This window comes from Chanos chanos, chromosome 2 (assembly GCF_902362185.1).
Source record: "Chanos chanos chromosome 2, fChaCha1.1, whole genome shotgun sequence".
Classification (NCBI taxonomy): Eukaryota; Metazoa; Chordata; class Actinopteri; order Gonorynchiformes; family Chanidae; genus Chanos; species Chanos chanos.
The window spans coordinates 44,949,136-44,964,135 of NC_044496.1; the positions used below are offsets into that span (position 1 = coordinate 44,949,136).

Consider the following 15,000-nt stretch of genomic DNA (forward strand, 5'->3'; position numbering starts at 1 on the left):
TCTTTGATTAGTTCTGGTACCAGAGCTTATGCAGACCACATTGCCTGTCAGCTGACCTCCTGTATTGAGGCTTGTGTCCTTTGTGTGTGTAAATGGAGAGATTTCCTCTACATATCTGACTGCAGCCTGGTCACATCCAGCCTCTTAAAGCTCAGTCACTGATCACCCTGAGAGCGGATGTAGCTTAATGTACTGGCTAATAAATGTCAGTGAAGTGTAAATATGTCATTAAATAACAATAACCATCAATAGTATTATGGATCAGCACTGGCCAGAGACACTGACACACCAGAGGACTTGACTGACAGAACAGCTGTTTGATATAACCAAGTGTATAATGTACTGCTGTGTGCCTATGAACATATTTTTCACTCTAAGCTGGTTCTTTGATTTTTAAAGTGTATATTAGTGAAATACAGACCAATTTTTAGACAGAGAAAGAATTTAAAAAATGTGAAATGAAAATGTTGGCAGACAAGACTTGTGCTTTATGGATATAACAGATATACAGTACATAACATCCCTCTCCTTATAAGGATGGTTTTCAGCATTTTAGTGACTGCGAAGAGCTATACAGCAAATGGGTAAATTGTACAACAGAGAGTGATAAAGAGAGTAATAAAGTAATAAAAAGAGAGAGAGAGAGAGAGAGAGAGAGAGAGAGAGAGAGAAGGAGCAGTGAAGGAGCAGTGTGAGAGGAAAAAAAAGTAGGAAAAAAAACAGATGAGAGTTGGGGGGGGGGTAAAATAAAGCTGGGTACAGTCATTGTGAGAAACTGAGCAAATGCATGACAGAGAGTGGAAAAGAGGAGGGAACGGGGGGAGGAGAGTGAGGGGGTGTAGTAAGGAAAGAGAAAAAGAAAGGGGGAAAGAGAGAGAGAGAGAGAGAGAGAGAGAGAGAGAGAGAGAGAGAGCATGTGTTTCAGAGCAATAGTAGGCTGTCTTGCCTTGGAGGGAGCTGTCCACTGACTGCAGTGCTGGAGGTGGAACATAGATTCGGATCTGCTGCAACACGGAGAGAGAGAGAGAGAGAGAGAGAGAAAGAGACAGAGACAAGAGAGAGGAGAGGAGCAAAGGCATAAGAAGGAAGGAGAGGAAATTAAAGACAGAAGGGAGACAGAAAGCAGGTCATTGCCCTGGCACCTCACTGCCCTCTGGACACTTTGCGGGAGTCCAAGACTTTAATTATTCATATTTTTCTTTTCTTTTTTTCTCCTTTGTGACACAGGCAAGAATAGAAGTTTCTGTTTTGGAAAGTTGGATATTGACAAAGGTATTATTATATCAGAACCTTTCGTTTGACTGGAAGCACTGTCTCTCCCTCTCTTTGTCTTTATTCTTTATTCACATCCCTTCTCTCTTTGTCAAGCATCAGTTTGGAACTGAGGAGAGAGGATGGACTGAGAGAAAACAGAAAGATCAGAACACAGAAAGAGAGGGATCGTTGTATTTTCTCAGTTTTCTCTCATTGTGGAAGAATTGTTCTCTCTGCAGAGAGACTGGAGCACCACCGGTGCGCTAAGTCTTTTTTCACTCCTTCACTGAGAGATTCCTTAAACTGTTTTTGACTTTTTTTTTTTTTTGGGATCGCTCTGTCTGACAATCACTGTGGTGTTTTCTTGCATTTTTCTATTGTGACTGAACAAATTCGGCTGCTGGCAGGAAGGGCTCTCTGAGACCTGTGACCTTTTGCTGACCCTGTCAGATGTTAGGATGTCCGGCTGTGCCAAGCGGTGTAAACACGGGCTAGTCAAGTTTGCCGTGTCCGTGCACAAACTGGTCACTGGGACACTCATTAAAGGTAAACAAACTGACAAACAGCTCTGTTTAAATATATGGTTACCCAGTAATTCAGCCGCTGTCCACAGTGTGTGTACACACTCTGTTCACAAGGTAGTTATAGAGTTATCGCAGCCCACTGTGTTTCTGTATCATAAACTGACTTTAACTGAAATCAGATTAATTAAATCAAAGAATGATGAATGATTTAATGATTTAAACATTGTGGTTTTTGTATCTGTGTGTGTTTGCGTGTGTGTTTGCATGTGTGTGTGAGTGTGAGTGTGAGTGTGTGTGTGTGTGTGTGTGTGTGTGTGTGTGTGTGTGTTTGCGTGTGTGTGTGTGTGTGTGTGTAACTCTGATCAGAAGGAAGCTGATCCCTCTCTGTACTGATCCCACTCTGTTTAGGATGTATCAGTCTTTCCTGCAGCTCTAAATCCCTGATAACTGGCTGTATTGTAATATATAATCCATTGAGATGATTTATTTGATCTGCGGGAGATTATGTCTGTGTTTTCTGTTGTATAAGTAGGGAGTGATATTATGGGAAAATCACTGCAGTTTGGTTTGCATCGCTCAAAGTTTAATGTCTCTGCCTCTGGCCGTTTATCTTCTAGCTGTTGCTGTACTGCATTAATGTTGACAATAGAAGCACTGTTTGTGTTTGGACTTGTGTTTTAAGCATGTTGGTATGAAGATTTTTCTGCAAGTGAAGAGAACAGAAACCTTTCAAATCTTGAGCAAAATCCCTCTTAGTTGCTGTCCCTATTTTGTTGTTTTATAGAGACATAAACCTTGTCAGTAAATTCAGTAATGGTTTTTCCTACATATTAGCTTTTGTAGAACTAATCCTTAGAAACCTCCTCTTTATTTCTGGGTCAGAGAAAAACTGCTGTCCTCTCTCACTGCCCCCTTCTTTCCTTTCATGTCTCCATTCCTCCCTCCCTGCTCTTGGTGAGGTGTACAAAATTGCTTCTCAATGCAGCAATCAGTAATACACAGAAAGAAAGAAAGAAAGAAAGAGAGAGAGAGAGAGAGAGAGAGAGAGAGAGAGAGAGAAGTGTGTGTAAGGGGAAGAGAGGGAAGATGGCTTCATCTGCTGTAATTCATTATTTCATTCCACTGAGCCTTTTGTCAGATGGAACAAGAAGAGACGCTATTAAGTCAAAAATACACACAGACACACAGACACACAGACACACACACACACACACAGACACACAGACACACACACACACACACACACACACACACACACAGACACACAGACACACATACACACAGACACACACACACACACACACACACACACACACACACAGACACACACACACACACACATACATACATACATACTATATACACCTGCAGGCAGTATGCAGTGGATCAAAAAAGAAGACAAAAATCCAGAGTGGTAACTATAGACACTCAGTTACACACACACACACACACACACACGTATGTACACATTCAGACACACACATGCACAAACGCACACACACACAAATACATACATACATTTGGACTGATGTCCCTTGGTTGCCACATTGGCTTTTGAAAAGCACCCACAATTTATATAGGAGATCCAATTACTTGGGAAGACAGAGTGCATCTGCAAAACAGTACCCCCTCTCCCCCCTCAACACAAGCACACACACACACACACACACACACACACACACACACACACACAGAGGAGTGTGTCTCAGCCCAGTCAGAGTCATCCTGAGGGAACAGACTAGGCAGCATCTGCAGATCAGTTCATCAGATTAAACCACAGAGTGATCACTGCGTTTATGTGTGCCTGAGTGTGTGTGTGTTTGTCTGTGGCATCCATGAGCCTGCTTGTCTGTCTCCCTGTTTGCAAAAATGCACCTATAGAGCTGTGGGTCTTTTCATCTGCCCGCTTGTGTGCTCATGTGTACTTGTGGGTGTATATGTGTGTATTTGTGTGTGTGAGTGTGCGTGTGTTTGAGTGTGTGAGTGTGTGAGTGTGAGTGTGTGAGTGTGCATGCATGCATGCATGACTATGTATGAATCACTAAAGTTCCTTTTTATGGTCCTTACTGATGGGAACACAACTTCATCTTTCTACATCAATCTGAGATGAGTGCATGAATAGCATGTGTGAATGTTTCTCTGTGCTTGTGTGTGTGCATGCGTGTGTGTGTGTGTGTGTGTTTGCGTGTGTGTTTGCGTGTGTGTGTGTGTGTGTGTGTGCGTGAGTATGAAGTCTCCTGGAGGTGCCAGCCTTTTAAAGTGTATTGACTTTCTTATGTTCTACTGAAATGTGTAAACCTCAGAGGGGCCTTTAAAGGTAAGTGGTTGTAAAATGTAGACATAAAGTGTGTATATGAGTGAGTGTGTGTGTGTGTGTGTGTGCGAGAGAGAGACAGAGAGGGAGAGAAAGAGAGAGAGAGCGAGAGAGAGAGAGAGAGAGAGAGAGAGAGAGAGCGAGAGAGAGAGAGAGAGAGAGAGTGAGTGAGTGAGTGAGTGAGAGAGAGAGAGAGAGAGAGAGAGAGATTGTGACACAATTTAAATGTCACAAATTGTAAGTAGTACTTTTCTTCCAAATGTGTTCAGTGTTCTTTGGATCAAAACCATCATTTCTCTGAAATGCATTTGTAATATTCTGTAAAAGCACATACTAATTCTTCATCTTTCATCTCACGTCTATCAGAAGTGGCGTAGGCTCATCTAGAGTGTATGTGTATGTTAGGCTGTGCTCTCGCCCTCTTACAGTGAGGCTGAGGAAAACAGAGGTCCACTGTAGAGCTCCTCTTTTATTGTATTTGATGTTTTTTAAATGCACAAAATTGAATGAAAAGTGTTTTTATCCCTTTATTCGGCGATACATCAGAGTGCACCATGTTTGCACACGGTAGACAATATGAATATTCATAATATTTACAGCTATGATGACACAAACCGTGTAAAGAATGCGTCAAATAAAAAACAAACTGCTGTCATTTCAGTTCCGTTGGGTTTTGGAGCTTACCATGTCTTACAGACATTTAAAACCCTGCACCAGAATTCAGCAGAGATGACTCAGTGAACAACAAGACTGCAGAGGTGCTGTTAACAATTGTGACATTTACATCTTGTACTCTGTACCTTTTTGCATATGACTGAGAATATGAAACATGTAAGAACAGGAGCCATCATATTCACTAGATGGTTTGTGTGGTGGGGGCCTCTCTCTGTGGGTTGAGTGAGCAAAGCAGTTCTGATGTGACCTTTGATCCATTTAGCACTCATGTGTTTGTGTCAAACTTGTGTTTATAACACTGAACTTCACTCTCTCTGTACACATGTCAGACTTCACAAATACCTCTGGATTTCAGCAACATGCCACTGAATGCACAGAAATAGGGGGGGGGGGGGGGTTTAGGTAGAGGGGAGAAAGAGAGATAGAAATAGAGGGAGGAAGGAAAGAGAGAGACCCTTGCATGTCAGTTTTAACGATAAATACTGAGCAATGCTGCAACCTAGTGGACAATTCTGACACTACACTACACTACGCTAATTCTGGCAACCACAAGATGTTAAACTTGTTTATTGTGATACTAAATTTGTTTTCAGAAACCACTGATTTTGATTGGTTGTTGTAATTTTTTAACATTATCAACAAGCAGTCTACCACCTGGAGGCCTAGAATTATTTGATGTTTTGACTCTGTAACTCCAGTGGGAGTTGATTTTGCTCAGTGCAATGTTTTCTAATCCTAGTCCTCACTCCGCTGCAAAGTTTAGGTTTCTTCCTGCTGTCACACACCTGATTCAGCTCGTCATGTAATTAAGCTCTTGACTTTCACAATTATGTATGCCAAATCATGACTATATGATCAAACTCTGTGGCAGACACCCAATTAAGTTAAAACTGTTCAGTAGATGCTCAGAAAAGCATCAGTTCTCACTTTTGGTCTCTAAATGTGAAGATAAAAAATAATTGTGTGGGTGGTACAGCACTTTGTGTCTTTTGATTTGTTGTTTGCTGATGGGCTGTGTTAAAATGTTTAATGTGATATCTTTGTCTTAAAATATGAACTGGAGAGCAATATTAAAATTCAAAATGCAGAACCGGCACTAAAATATATGCTAGATAGTTTTTTTCTGTACTTTGAACACAATTTTAGCCACGGACACATAATATTATAAAAGTCTTCGTTCACACATGTATAGTATATTATATATGTAAATATGTCTTTATTCTGGCCACTAGAGGGAGACCATGCCTTGTGAGTCTGATACCTTTCAAAATACTCTTAGGAGCTCTCCTGGATTTTACCAGAGAGATCAGCGAATTGACTGACTATCATTTGCCATTAATTCCTTCTAAAGCCCCTTTGTGTTCTTAATGTGGTTGGGTATTGGTGTTTCACTGGTGTTATTTTTGTTAGTGGTTTTGGCGGTTATGGTATTGCCAAATCAAGACCAGTTTAAAACCAAATCAAAATAGTCCTCATCTCTTTTATATTCAGTCACGCTCTTTTTTTCTACCACCATGTATTTTTTTTTTTTTATTATTTACTTGTTCTGCGAAAGAGTTTGGGATAATAAAAAAAAGCTAGTGGAAGTGTTCATACTGTGAGGGATGCAACCTGAGCATTCCGAGGTGTATCATATAAGATTCTAGAACTCTCTCTATGACATCGTTGTCCTCTCCTTCACCCTAGTGCTTTAATCAGGATTCTGAGATGACTACATCAGCAGAAAATCTGACAGTAACACCAAAGAGTACTGTGCCGCACTGATGTCCACAAGCATAAGCTTTATGAATGATTGATGAAATATTAACTTGGTTTATTCATATTCATTGTTCTTCAAAGGTTGTTTCCCCAAAGAATAGTGGCATACACACATCCATGTATATGAAGTCATGCTCACGCACATGCACACGCAAACTGACTGCAATATTATATAGCGGTTTCAGTGCTGACAATGGTAATCCAAAAAATGGCACATTTTTTAGACTCCAGTTGTCAGTGTCCACCCCCCTAATGAGACGTGTTAGAACTGAGAGTGTGAGAGTGACTTGAAATGCAAGGGAGGCCAAATAGTAGGACTGGGAAACAATGACTTAAGTCACCCAAAGACCAATCAGCACACAGCTGAGGCCCTCTCAGCCAATTAACTTCTGGCTGAATCATCATGCTCAGAGAGAAAGGGAATGATTAGCAGAACCATGTAATTCAGTATGATATAGTCTTTGGCCAGGTCCCAGTGCTGTGATATCGCCTGCTATCTATCCTGATCTGTCTTTACTGTGCTGATCTGACCAGAGTCAAAGTATTGCTGAGTTTTCTGCAGCTATGCCACTGCTGTTGGGCTTTGATTGTATTGGGCTTTTATCCAAGTCTTTTCACACTTCAACTTCACTTCACCTGTAATAACAGATGAAATGGGGAAGGTTACATTTTACTTACAGTGGCTTAAGAGAGGGGGGGGGGGGCAGACAGACAGTTCGGCACAGAAAAAGAGAGAGAAAGAGAGACAGACAGACAGACAGACAGACAGACAGAGATAGCGAGAGACAGAGAGACAGAGAGAGAGAGGGGTGTCAAGAACACTGGACATAAGGTCAGAAACAAATACAAAACGAGAGAAACATTGTGACAGAGAAAAAATAATTGATGTTGAATATTTTACAGTACACTTGCAACTACAACCAACTACAACCACTATTTTAAACAGTAAGTGGAGAATTTGCTTTTCCAGAGATACTGCAGCTAAGCCATGAGCATTTTCCCTGTCCCTTAATTCATATTTTATTCAAAACTGAAATATTTATTCTGGGTGTATAAATGTTTTAAAGAGACTGTGGTCTTGCCCTTAGGGTTCCTCACCCACAGAAAGTCTTAGAGAGCAAGTGTGAACCCACACACTCCCGGAGTGGACCCCTCCACAACTGTGGTCTCAAGACTCCCGAAAATCTAGGATAAGCTCTAATAGTGTGTGTGTGTGTGTGTGTGAGAGAGAGAGAGAGAGAAAGACTTTTTTTTTAACACTATCTTTATTGGTACATTGGCACCATTAATTTCATTTCATCACTCACTTACACACACAAGCGGTCTGTTGGTTGGTGGGCAGTAAAAAAAAAAAAAAAAAAAATCATCAATCTCATCACATGTAAAAGATAAATAAATGAAAATAAATACAATTAAGATTGTCATTCCAAAACAGAATAAGAGAAACCCACTAAAAATACTGAAATTTAAAACCAACTCCTTCTCATGATTCAAAACACATAAAACACCATCTTGCCCCCAAACCTCAGAGAATTTACACAAGTTCTGAGCCATCTTGAAATAAGCATGTTCAGTTCTTAGACGTGCTGCCACTAAGGCTTTCATCGTGAGTTTGGGATCTGCAGATCCTGTCCACTTTGAGAGAGAGAGAGAGAGAGAGAGAGAGAGAGCGCGTGTGTGCGTGCGTGCGTAGTTGTTACAGGAGCTTCCTCTCTTCTCTCTCTCTCTCTCTCTCTCTCTCCCTTCCTCCCTCTCTCTCTCTCTTTCTCTCTGTCTCTGCTGTGTAGAGGAATTGATTAGCTGTAATGGGAAGAGAGAATGTTAAATGGGGATAGTGTCTGTAATGAATGTGTTATTGGTTTGTACAGTGTAATTGAGCAGAGCTGGCCAGACCTTTGACTGCTGTCTTAACTATGACCATGCACAGAATATCAATGACCCTCTAATTTCTTACACTTCACACAGACAAGAAAATCTGCCAAACTGTGAAAATTCACCTTGCTGTGTGTGTGTGTGTGTGTGTGTGTGTGTGTGTGTGTGTGTGTGTGTATGCATGTGTATGCAAGTGTGTGTATGAGAGAGAGAGAGAGAGAGAGAGAGAGAGAATGGGATTGTCAGACACTAAAATTTCAAATGTAAATGTTATTAAACAGACTGAGGTAAAATACAGCAGAAGTTTTGGATAATATGTGTTGTCCTTTTTAAGCCTTTTACATAATATTTATGAGTTAACTTTATTTTTTTTAACCAAATCCTACAGCACTGGCTTAGAAACTCCAAATCTTTTGGAAACTGGGGGAGCATGATCAGTGAGGAAAGCATTCTCAGTTACACTACACAAACACTGACAGAAAAGTGTGTAAACAAACACATAACATATTGTTTTCTTCCACTATTTCTCTTCATTCTCCTTTTCACTGTTTCCCATCAGATCTATCAGTCTCCCATTTTTTCAACGACACCAACAAAAGACTGACCAAGGAAAGAGAGAGAGAGAGAGAGAGTGAGTGAGAGAGAGAGAGAGAGAGAGAGAGAGAGAGAGAGAGAAAGTGTGTGAGAGACAGAGAGGCGGTGATATACAATGGGCACAGATAGAGAAAGGGGAGGGAAGGAACAAACACGAGAGAGGGAGAGAAAAAGGGAAACAGCCCTGGAGAGAGGTTATGGGTTTCCATAGACAAAGAGAGTATTAGTGGATTCATACTCAGACACACAGACACAGACGGACAGACAGACACACATACCCACACACACACACAGACAGAGAGAGAAAGAGAGAGAGAAAAAAAGAGAGAGAAAAAAAGAGAGAGAAAAAGAGAGAGAGAGAGAGAGAGAGAGAGAGAGAGAGAGAGAGAGAGAGAGAGAAAGAGAGAGAGAAAGAATACAACGTTCTCTCTGTTACAGAGGCACGCAGCCAAGATGCTACCATAACAAATGTCGACTCTGAGACAAATACTCAGACACACTCAGTGAACTAAACCTCGCTACAGACACTCACACACACACACACACGCACACACACATGCACACGCATACACACACTTCAAGTTCTCTCTGTCTCTGGAGGACTGAGACCCACTCTCTTAGAGCAGTTTCTGGCTGCCACAGGACTTCTAAAGAACACTCACAGGCACAGGCACGTACGACCACACAAACGGTACAGGTGTGTGAATGAGCAGGCATGGGTCTTGTGATGGGAACATTTTCTATGCAGAGCAAAGAGGTGAACTATCTCAAAGGTAGGAACATCTCTCTCTATCTCTCTCTCTCTCTCTCTCTCTCTCTCTCTCTCAATGTGTGTGTGTGTGTGTGTGTGTGTGTGTGTGTGTGTGTGTTTATGTGTGTGTGTGTGTTTTGTATTTCACCGCAAACTGTTATCACATTTAACACTGGAAGCATATTTTTGGGAGAGCATCCGTGCATTTGTTTTGATTATTCATACATTACAAACATGTCACTAATACAGATACTAGTATGTTCTTTGATTTGAGCTTTAGTACTAAAGTCATCACATAAACAGGTATGTGTATGTTTCTATCTGAGCCTTATCACTAAACTTCATATATCAGTATTCATATGTGTGCCTTTAATTAAAAGTTCTGCTTCTCTGGCTGATGGCAAAATATTTTAATACATGCAGACTTTCAGAGTTTTCCTTTGTTTGTTTGAGAAAGCCAGGATAAGAAAGATAGAGATGAATGCTTCTTGGCGGTAAATGGTGTCTTAGCCACAGAACGGGTGGATATGGTAAGGATAAGAATAAATGTAAATAAAAAGAGTGGCACAATACTATAAAAGGTTATGGTATTCACCTTCTGTCTTCACAACACAACACCGCTCTCCATCATTACCACTGCCGCCAGTTTGACAAGAGAGAAGGAAAGAAAAGTGTGTGTGTGTGTGTGCGTGCGCGTGTGTGTGTTTGTGTGTATATGTATGTGGATGTGGATGTGTGTGTGTGTGTGTGTGTGTGTGTGTGTGTGTGCGCGAATGGAGAGAACAGAGGCAGGGAGAAAAGAGGAGAAAAGAGGCCATGAGAAAGGAGGAGAGAGGAGATGATGCGACCAGTCTTCTTTCTTTCTTTCTGGTAGACAAGCTTTTTGGTGATTTTTGTCAAAACAGAAAATGTTGAGCTGGGTGTTTATTTGGAGGTGTGAATTGTTGTTTACAAATGATGTAGTAAATATAATCACATGTAAGCGCTCACATTGCTACAACATTGGCTATTTGCAGCCACGACAGTAGTATTAACAGATGAGTCCATCAAACTGAATTAGCTTAAGAATGAATCAGTGATTATGATCCATAATAAATATTTATCAGTTCGGATGGTCTGTGTGTGTGTGTGTGTGCGTTTTTGTGTTTGTGTGTGTGTGTGTTTGCTCTTCTGACAAATAAGATTGTAGACGCTAAGCCCCCCCTGTAATTTCAATACCAGTACCCTTCAGTTCAGATTGGTTTATGGTACCAGCTAAACAATTTAAAACCAAATAAACCCTCTCATCTCTAATGTGTCTCCTGTTGAACCCGTTTTGTCTGAGCTGTCAGAATAAATTCATTACCAGATACCATATAACCTATTATTGCAATCAAAATAAATTCATTACTGGCTTCATCATTTTTCACCTACCATATAACAATCAGGAGTAAGAAGCGTACATCGTTCAGTTTCTTACTGTGTTAGTTTACAGTGTCGCTCACCAAGTACTGAGTCAAATTTAACACAATGTGAGCATTAACATCATGGTTACTAGATTGTTTTTCATGGTGTCTTCTTTCTTTCTTTCTTTCTTTCTTCAGCAGAACTGGCCGTAAAAAGGTAGTTTAGATTTCTCTACAGTAATTATAAGCTGACCTTGTTTGACCTCAGTCATTAACATTTCATGGTTACTAAAGATACTTTGTTGCTTGTTGCGTTCAACAACTGTATACTTCATTACCTTTTTTTACTCATCTTTTAATTTTTTGCCCCTTTTCCTCTAAGTCTGGTATGTACTGTTCCCTCTATTATTATGAGCCTCCGCTATCCCAATACCTGTGATGCCAACTACCACTTCTTCTGCCAGTTTACACATTCCTGTGACTACAGGAATGCCGTTGGCGCTATGAGTTGTTGTCTCACTGACCTCTCAAGAACATGGACCAATGTGTTCTTTGCATTGCCTAACCCAACTGGGCTTAACACTGAGATAGGAATATACAACTTCAGCATAAAGATGGCATCCAGGTTCCTGTTTTTTGTAACTCTGAAATGTTTATAGTTAATACAAGCAAAGTGTAGTGATTAATGTGAGTATGCAGTGCTTAATTTGAGGAAACTTCTGCTGGTCAGGAAGAGCTACCCTGGGAACAACAGGCTTTAAACAGCAAACACAATCCACATGATGATGTTTTAGTGAGGAGTGAAGTTTAGCCATGAGGGAAGCTAGTGGCCATGGTAGCGTTAGGTTGGCCTTCAGGGAATATGCAGCTGTACCTCTTAAGGCCAGTGTTGATTAAGTTAACCAGGATGTTTAAAGCGGTTCTTCCCCTGGCTCCCCAAGCTGAGAGAGTAACCATTTCAAACTTTTCTTTCTGTCTGTAAAAAGGTGCAGGTCTTGATACACAAAATGTACCTGGAAAATGTGACAATTGCCCTGCTGAGGGAGAAGTGGGAGGGGAACCCACTCAGGGATGGGGAAGAGCAGAGCAGGAGGAGACAGACTGAATCTGGACTCAGACTGGCCCAAGTCAGGGAGGCTAACAGAACACAGGTGGTGCAGAGTTGTAGGAAACGCAAGGGGCAGGAGAATAACATAATTCACAGTTAATATAATAACACAGAGAGTTTTGGAGGGCCATAGAGATTAGATGGATAAAAGGGTGGAGGAGGAGGACACAACTGGGAAAAACGAATATGGGATAAATGCTAAGAAAGGTGCGGTTAGTGTGAGTACCTTCCAAAATTTGTTTAGGTGTCACAGTTCAGTGCAGCAAATACCACATCTAAAAGGGAAAATTTGTCTCCTGATTCAATGGTATGCCTCCCACATTTGGAATAAGATCAGTCTTGTTTGTTGGGAGTTTTCTGAACAAGCCAGACCAGGTTTACTAAGAGTGCCAATAATGACAGCTATTTTACTTCTGCAGGAAAATGGAAGAAACTGCTGTGGCTGAGTTTGATGCATTGAGGTTGATTCTAACTCAAAAATACATTTAAACTTGAACATCTCTTGTGTTTTGTTTCTTGCCTTTTCTGTTGTTTACTTCTTTTTTTCTCTGTGCAAACCGACACATTCTCTCTCTGTCACTGGAGGATGCTTGCACTGAGCATAACTTTAATAAAATGTAATCTAGAATCAAAGAACATAAACAGGCCAAGATTCAAGACACAGAAACTGGGTAAACACAGGAGGAATAAGAATCAAAACCAGGAAAGTGATTAGGGCTGATAAACAGAGAAGCTAACCAACAGGCAGGAATCTCAAAGGAATGAGAGACTTAACTAAGAAATAACTGAGACAAGCCAGTCTGCATGTACATATATATATATATATATATATATATATATGAACATGAAACAGGTACATTCAGGAGAATAAGCCAGTAGTGAATAAGACAGTGAAGCTGATAGGTCGAAACAGAGGGAGGTGGAGACATGGGTATGACACTAACACTGTTTACCGGTGCCTACAGTGGCAATAAGTGAGAGATATGAGAAATACATGGAGAAACACCAACAAATTAAAAGAAATGGGAAAAATAGAAGCAGAAAGCAGATCAGATAGAGAGAGAGAGAGAGAGAGAGAGAGAGAGAGAGAGAGAGAGAGAAAAAAATGTGTCTACTCTTTGGGACTACTTAGAAATAAGAAACCCCTTTTTTCATTTTGGTTACATGATTTACTGCCCCATACTGAGAGAGTGAAGGTGATATTCATGACTCACTTCAGATGCACACAACACCACTAACAAAGACACTCTATCTCATGTTTCATGCAAGTCTGAGACTGTGGCAACCTCTCTTTTGTGTGGAATTGTATCAGCACTGCCTGCTAATTACAGCAGCACAGGGCCATTAGCTTTGGAATAACCAGGCTAACAGTCATTATTTGGAGATTAGGTAAAGCTAAATGACCAAATCAGACCCAGGATAAAACAGATATTCAGTTTGTTGGGAAAAGAGGGGGGTGACTGCACATTTGATCATTTTCGCCCTTGTCCCCCATCACTTAAATCTCTTACAACTAAATTTTTTCCTTTAATGCAAGCGTGACTGTCTCTGTGTGCACATAGGGCTGGACTTGCACACTGGTGATAGATGGATGTCATGGTTCTGTACACTCAATGTTCCTTGTAATTGTGTGATGGTAGGCAGAGACAGTTGCCATTTGCTAGTGTGGCAAGGGCAATAAGGGGAGAATGGAGAAGAGCCAGAGTATGCCACCTGGGGAATAACACCCCAGGAAATACTGTCCCCAAGAGCCTCGAGTATTGTTTCGGAAATGAATAAGGCCCAGACTCGTTACTGAAGACAGAGACGTGTTCTCAAAATAAACCAAATGCTTTATTGAAGTGATTCAAAGAGGCAGGGAGCGGAGCTGCTGAGGAAGGGAAAAAAAAAAGTGTAACCCATATGACCTAAACCTAAAGAATAAGGGGAGTAAAAACAGCACTTTTACAAGTGCAACTGGAAAGGCCTCATTACAAAGTCAGTTAAATGCAGTTAAATTCTAAAACATCTAAACTGCCAGTCCAACATAAAACTAAACAAGACTAAGGAAACTGAAGTGAGGCCACCTGCTGAGAGGCGAACTACAATGAGAAGTGCCCAGGGTGCAACACTCACCTCGGGTGCAACACAGCAATCCTCAGAGCAAAAAAAAAGAACGGTGCAGTCTACATTTTTGTCCCGGTGCTTTTACTCACATTCATCAAGTTTAGGAACCTCATCGTGGGTGCCTAACCTCCCAACAATACTGCACTCTGCTCACGGAAAAGAAAGAGAACTAATACGCAAAGAATCACAAACACACGGCCCAATTGGTTTGGCAACAAAAGAGGAGGAACAACAACTCAAACACCACAAGTAAAAACAAATTAAGGAACAAAACAGCAGGGACAACTGTGGCAATGGCTAAGCAGCAGCATGTGAATCACCTCTGGTACTGACACACAGGATCACTCCAGGGTGAGCAGGACAACTAAAATAGACAATATCATTAGTTTAAGTCCCTTGCTTATTAGTATAATGGGCTATAAAGTGAAAGGTACATACCTTGGGAGTTCAAACACAAAACACGCTCAACCAGCAGGTCAAGTTAAGGGATCAATGCCGGAACACCAAACGGCACAATTGGACAGGGGCAAAAAAGGGTGAGCACATGCTACCATGTGCTTTAAATAGCCTAGCCCCTAATTAGGGAGTTGGCTGGGCGAGGAGTCAGGCCTAGGAGTCAGGCATACTCTTCCTCTAAACATGGATACTGCATTCAGTGG

The 15,000-nt window shown here is 41.1% G+C and overlaps 1 protein-coding gene across 1 annotated transcript in view; it reads left to right on the top strand.

Moving 5' to 3' along the window:
- The first annotated feature begins 1,712 nt into the window (after nt 1-1,712).
- kcnip1a (Kv channel interacting protein 1 a) overlaps nt 1,713-15,000 on the top strand; it is a 30,994-nt gene continuing 17,706 nt past the window's right edge. Inside the window, exon 1 of the mRNA XM_030764764.1 lies at nt 1,713-1,800. Coding sequence (XP_030620624.1) covers nt 1,713-1,800 — 88 coding nt within the window. The remainder of the gene's footprint in view (nt 1,801-15,000) is intronic.